This window comes from Kogia breviceps, chromosome 14, assembly GCF_026419965.1.
Source record: "Kogia breviceps isolate mKogBre1 chromosome 14, mKogBre1 haplotype 1, whole genome shotgun sequence".
Lineage (NCBI taxonomy): Eukaryota > Metazoa > Chordata > Mammalia > Artiodactyla > Physeteridae > Kogia > Kogia breviceps.
Window position 1 is genome coordinate 75,566,111 of NC_081323.1, and position 6,453 is coordinate 75,572,563.

General features: G+C 54.3%; 1 protein-coding gene across 1 annotated transcript; it reads left to right on the forward strand.

Moving 5' to 3' along the window:
* The first annotated feature begins 163 nt into the window (after positions 1 to 163).
* ORAI3 (ORAI calcium release-activated calcium modulator 3) lies at positions 164 to 5,541 on the forward strand. The gene is made up of 2 exons (XM_059036263.2): positions 164 to 1,172; positions 4,076 to 5,541. Exons 1-2 carry the CDS (start codon positions 912 to 914, stop codon positions 4,733 to 4,735), a joined length of 921 nt encoding a protein of 306 aa, XP_058892246.1. The 5' UTR covers positions 164 to 911; the 3' UTR covers positions 4,736 to 5,541.
* Positions 5,542 to 6,453: the final 912 nt, after the last annotated feature.

Below are 6,453 nucleotides of genomic sequence, written 5' to 3' on the forward strand. Positions count from 1 at the left end.
CAGGTTGTACCATGTAGGGGAGGGGGGAAATCTATCCACATACCTCAGGTAACAGGGAGGTGCGCGGGTGGGGGGAGGGACTGGGCGGACCAAAGGCCGGAGGGGAGGGGGTCCTGGGAATCGCAAAAGGCTTGAGGATGGGGCCGCTTGGGGGAGGGGGAGGAGGCAGCCCGGCGGGGGGGCAAGTGGGGGACCCAGCCGGGCTGGGCCCCTGGGCCCCTGGGCCCCGGGTCTGTACAATATGGTTTGCTATAAAAGTCAAAATCTTCCAGCCGGGGCCGCCGAGTTCGTGTGTGTGTGTCTGCGGCGTTGGGGATGTGGGGCTAGGGCGGGGATGACCCGGGTGTTCTTTGAGGCCCTGGGAGGAGGGGGCTGTTTGGATGGATCTGGGGGACCTAGGTTCTACTGGGCTTCCGGAATTTGAGGATGCAGGGTCTCCTGCGGTCCGTACAGTTAGATGAGCTCACTTTCCCGGAGTTCACTGTTTAGGTAGGGCTTTGGAGTCTGGACGTTGGAGGTGTCCAGGTGTACCTGCAGTGGTTCAGAGCCCCGAACTCCCAGTCACTGGCCGGGGCTGGGCGTTCATCTCAGCGGGGCTCAGGCACCTAGAGGATATTCTAAGTGGACTGGGGTCTCGGGGTCCCTTGGGATCTCTGTGGACGGTCCCCCCGGCTCCACCCCATCATGTGGCCGCCCCGGCTCCGCCTCCGCCCCAGTTCCTGTTTCGGCCTCGGCAGTCCTGCTTCAGCCCCTAGGGCTCCCCGCAGACGCCCGCTTTTCCTGCTCCGCCCGGGCCACGTCTTCTTGGGCGCTCGCCGTCCGCATCCCCGCTCGTCCCGCCGGGGGATGGGGCCTTCCTCCGGCTTGGGCCGGCCCTGCTGGGGTCCCCGAGGCGACTCGGCCCCGCCTTGATGGACTGGCCCGCCTGGTGCTGCGGCCCCAGGATGAAGGGCGGCGAGGGGGACCCGGGCGAACAGGCCCCGCTGAACCCGGAGGCCGAGAGCCCCGCGGGCTCGGCCACCTACCGGGAGTTCGTGCACCGCGGCTACTTGGACCTGATGGGGGCCAGTCAGCACTCGCTGCGGGCGCTAAGCTGGCGCCGCCTCTACCTCAGCCGGGCCAAGCTGAAAGCTTCCAGCCGCACGTCTGCCCTGCTCTCGGGCTTCGCCATGGTGAGGGAAGGGAAGGGGCGCACAGGGTGGGGGTGAAGCACATGGGGGGCACTGGGTTGGGGGCAAAGTGAACGGGGTACCCAAGGGAGACAGGGAAGAGGAAAGGGAAAGACCGGTTTTTAAGAGGTACAAGAGGGGTAGCAAACAAGGTCCTAAGGGACTCCACAAGTCCCTGTTTATGGGTGTGTGGGTGTGTGTATAAACAGGTCCCTAGCATAAACTGGGCTGTGGGGAGGATAAGCAAGTCCTAAAGGTGTCACAGGGGACACATCATGTCATGGGGGTAGACAAATCACCAAGGGGGATACATATGCAAGGATAGAGCGAAGTGCTCCAAAAGGAGCATGGTCCAGCATTAGTGGTTACTAGATCCCCACCGGAGGTTCAGCGGCAAATCAGAGCTGGGTGGGGGCTGGGAGGTGGAGTGGTTGAGAGAACAAACTGGATGGAGTGGTCACACCCAAAAGAAGGAGGGCGGCCAGGCCCCAGCAGGCACAGAGGGTGCTTAGTGTAGCCCAGGAAAGCTCTGAGAAGAGAGGATGCCTGTGAGGGAGCCCCTAGCGAAAAAAGCTGCTTAGGAAGCTGATATATGATTCTGGAGATGATAAACTCCAAGTGCAGGTGATATCCGCTGATGGTCCCGGGCAGAGGCCTCACAGGAAGTGGGACCGAGGGAGGTCCCGGGGTGAGGAACAGTTAGCAGATACAGTCCTGGCTCTTTCCTGCTTGTGGCCAGCTATGTAACCCTGGACAGGCCTCTGCCTCCTCGCAGGCCAGTGGGAAATTGTGAGATCATGGAGGGTACACCCTCTGTAGCCTGCCAAGTAGCTGCTCCAAGGTGAGCTGATTCTTGTCATCAAACCCTAGATCCAAGCATGTCAGAGCAAGACACACATCAGAATGCCTCAGACTACCTGTTAACGGAAACCAAGGCCCAGAATGGGGCAGTGGCTTTGCCTGCCAAGAGCCCTCAGCAGCCAAAGGATATAGGATGAACTAGGACCCGGGGTCGCTAGACTGTTAGTCCAGGGTTTCCCACCATCATGACAGGAAGAAGGAGAAAATGGGCTGGAGGGGGTTCCTCATAGGAACATGAGGGGGATATCAACATGAGGATAAAAAGGGGTCATAGCACTAGGTGATTTGTGTTAGTCTCTGCTCCTCTCTGTGCCACAACCTCTGTATTAGAATGATGAGAGGGAAAGTTTCTACCCCTAAGGGTCATCCTAGGTCTATGGTTTTCTACGTGGGGGTCCAGGATCTGCAGGTCAGCTCACCCTTCCTGATGTGGGGTCATCTCAGGACAGGGAGCTGGCTCCCCTTCACCTGTACAGACCACAGAGGAAAGGGAGCAGCCCCGTGGACCTAGCTGAGGGAGTTGCCCCACCCCCATGCCCCCCCCATGGTCCAGCCTGTTCCCAAGGGGACAATCCGGCCAGCTGCTGGACTTGCACGTTGCTGGGGTGACAGCTTAAGGGCCAGGACCTTCTCTGCAGGATCAAGAGGCCAGATGAATAGGTTCTGGGGGCCAGACTGGCCCCAGTCCTGCCAGGGGAGGTCAAGGCTGAGTCAGGCTGTGGGAGAAACCAGGACCAGGACTGGCCCAGATCTCTGTCTGGAAAACACCTGCTAACACCCGCCATGGCCCAATTTCCCAAAATACTCAGCCTTGCCTTCCTGCCACCACCCTCCCGGCTCTGCACTTTCCTCCTTCCCCCAGCCCCAGAGCAACCTAATGGATCTTGCAAGAACCAGGCATGGGGAAAGATCCCAATTCTGGAATTCAGTTGGCCTGGGTTAGAATAACATTATATAAATTGTGTTGAACCATCACTAAGTACCAGGCACTATGCTTAAGGCTTTTATGTGTATCATCCTTCTATTATCCTATGAAGTAGGTACCACTACTGTGACCATTTTACAGATGAGAAAACTGAGGATCAGAGATGTTAAGACACCTGCCCAGGGTTCCACAGCAAGTAAGTGGCAGGATTGAATTTAGGCAGTCCACTTTTAGAGTCCAAATTTATACAAGCCTAGAACAGGATTATCAACTCAAATGTTTGCAAAGGCCTTTGGCAATATGGATGCCAAGTTGGCTGGGAGGGGACTGTGGCCATCAAGAGACATTCCTCACGCATCCAAAGGGAGCAGCCATGACTCAACCCTGATCGGTGCCATGGAGGAATGTGGGCCTGGTGTAACCAGACCTTCCAAGTTTCCAAGAGGATCTGGAAATAGGAGTATTTACATGAAATCTCTTGAGTTTTAGGAGTTGGCAACGTAATTCTTTAAAAAACACACTGTCTGAGCCAAGCAAAACATGTTTGCAAGCTGGCCTGGGTTTGTGGCATGCCAATTTGCAAACTCTGGCCTTGGACTTCAGCGTTAACTCTAATAATAACAGCAAATACTTACCTGAGCATACTGTGTACCTCACACTATTCTTATCACTTGATATATATTATCTCATTAAATTTTCAAAACAACCGTATAAGACAGGTAGGTGCTATAATCAATCCCTGTTTTCCCGATGAGGAGATTGAGGCACAGAGAGAACCAAACCACTTGCTCAAGGTTGCACAGCTTGTGGAGCTGAAAATGAACCCAGGCCGCCCCACTCCAGAATCTGTGCTTTTTAACCCCTATGTTATAACAAGATAAGATTGTCAGAAACAGGCCATCCAGCCCTCTAGATAGCCAGGTGGGGAAACTGAGGTCTGGAACAGGATAGAGCCTTGCTAAGGCTGCCCATTCATTCACTCAACAAAGACTGGGTGCCTTCTCTCTGCCAAGCACTGTTCTAGGTCTTAGGGATACATCAGTGATGTACACCAAGAGGCAGAAAACCCCTCTACTGTTGAGGTTATGGGTACTCAACCCATCCCTTCTTGTCCCCACAGGTGGCCATGGTAGAGGTACAGCTGGAGAACAACCACGAATACCCGCCGGGCCTGCTGGTGGCCTTCAGTGCCTGCACCACCGTGCTGGTGGCTGTGCACCTCTTTGCACTCATGGTCTCCACCTGTCTGCTGCCTCACATTGAAGCCGTTAGCAACATCCACAACCTCAACTCTGTCCACCAGTCTCCACACCAGCGACTCCACCGCTACGTTGAGCTGGCCTGGGGCTTCTCCACTGCCTTGGGCACCTTCCTCTTCCTCGCTGAAGTTGTCCTGGTTGGCTGGGTCAAGTTTGTGCCCATCGGGGCCCCCTTGGGCACACCAGGCTCTGTGGTACCCGCCTCCCAGGTGCCTGAGACTCTGCCACCAGTGGCCACCTCCCTTAGTCCAGCTTCCAAGCCATCCTCTGATTCTGTAGCCCCGTCACAGGCTGAGCCACCTGAGGCCTGCCCACCTCAGCAAGCATGTGGCAGTGGTGGGGCCCATGGACCAGGCTGGCAAGCAGCCATGGCCTCCACGGCAATCATGGTACCTGTTGGGCTTGTGTTCATGGCCTTTGCCCTGCATTTCTACCGCTCCTTGGTGGCTCACAAGACCGACCGCCACAAGCAAGAGCTAGAGGAGCTGAGTCGCCTGCAGGGGGAGCTGCAGGCTGTGTGAGGCCGGTGTTAGCCACAGTTGCGAGCACCGCCTCCCTCAGGGGTCAGCCAGAGGCCCCAGGTCTACGGACCCCATCCCCGCCCTGCCAGGAGCCACTTCCTGTGGCCACTCTCAGGTAGAGAACAGATTCCTGCCTGCCCTCAGGGTCCTTTGGGCTGGGCCTTGGGCAGCTCCCACATTCCCAGGGATTCTCCCGGCCCCAGTCTGACCCATGGGTTTTGGAAATTCTACTCTACACCTGGGCTGGGAGGAGCAAGGGAGGAAGCGGAAGGTCCTCAGTCCAAGGCTTATGCGGTTGGTAGAGGGGAGGCAGGGAGACCCTGTCAGACCTTTGGTGCTGACTCTTAGCCACTTGCCCCCATATAGAATGTGGAGGTCAGAAGCTTACACACCCACCCAGCTGCCCCAGAAGGCAGCCAATCCTTGCTATACTTTTGTAGAATCTATTTTATGGTTGGCTTTTTTTTTCTTCCTCATCCTCAGATTTTGATGGGTTCCACCCTCTTGCTTTGGTGTTTGGGTAGAGGGATTTGGGTGTTTCTACCCCAGGCATATGTCCAGCCTTTCCAAGGAGGAGCCACCCTATTTGGAGGAAGTTCAAATGCCTGCCCCACTGCCCTAGACCTACACTTATGCTTCTGTATCTGGTTCCTACTGTCCTGGTTCAGGACTGGGGTCGGTGTGCCCAGCCTGATCCCTAGCAAGGGTTGGGGTGAGGTCCAGTCCATAGCCCTTGGAATACAGAGCTATTCTGACACTGAATTTTTGATGCACCTAGTTTTGTATAATAAATTGTGTTTCACATATGTCCCTGTGGCTGTGAATGGGGTGAAGGGGAGGCCTTGTTGGGAACAGCTGACTTGTTCTTAAGAATCAAGTGGAGGCAAGTGTCCCTGGGGACAGGGCAGGGGTGGAAGAGAGGAGGTTCCAGGTATGACCCCCTTGTGGTGCTGACAGGGGCCAGCAGCTTCTGAATGTGGAGACTGAGTTATTCTAAGGCTAAAGGCTTTTGCACTCTTTGTTACTGAGCCCAGGGTCTCTACCTCGTCCACTGAGGATTTAGTATGTTTCTTTTAGTGTAAGTTTCTTTCTTGAGTGACTACTACATACTAGGGGCTTCTCATAGGTAATCTTATTTAGGCTACTTAACTTATTTAAAAATCACCTCAAGAGGCAAGTCTTTATCATTACCGTTTCAGAGATAAGGAAGCAAGGCTGAGATCTTGCCCAAAGCCACCCAGCTAGTCAGTGAAAACTTAGACTACTTTTACCATCACATGGGGAATGGTTTAATTTGAAAAAAGGAACAAATACCTTTCAACTGGGACAAGAGAAAAGAATCTGATCTCATCACCCATGTTTCCATTATAAATTTATTTTTTCAGCCTTTTTCCTCAAATTTGTAAAGGGTCCTAATCCTCTCCCAGAAGGATTGATTCTTTTGGTGTGAGACTTTGGACAAATCTCTCTTTCTCTGTTCCTTAAAATTGTGAATTTGCATGAACCAGGCCTCAAGGGCCTTTCCCACACTGTTTTAATGCCAACAATAGTTCCACATGACAATATTTAATATCCATTTTCAGAGAAAGAATCTGAAGCTTTAAGAGGTGGTTAATGACTCGCCCAAGGTCATACATCGAGGGGGCTGACAGTACTAAGAGAAGTCTGGAACCTAGGGCATCCTCACCACAGGCAGTGCCTGGCAGTGCCATTAACCT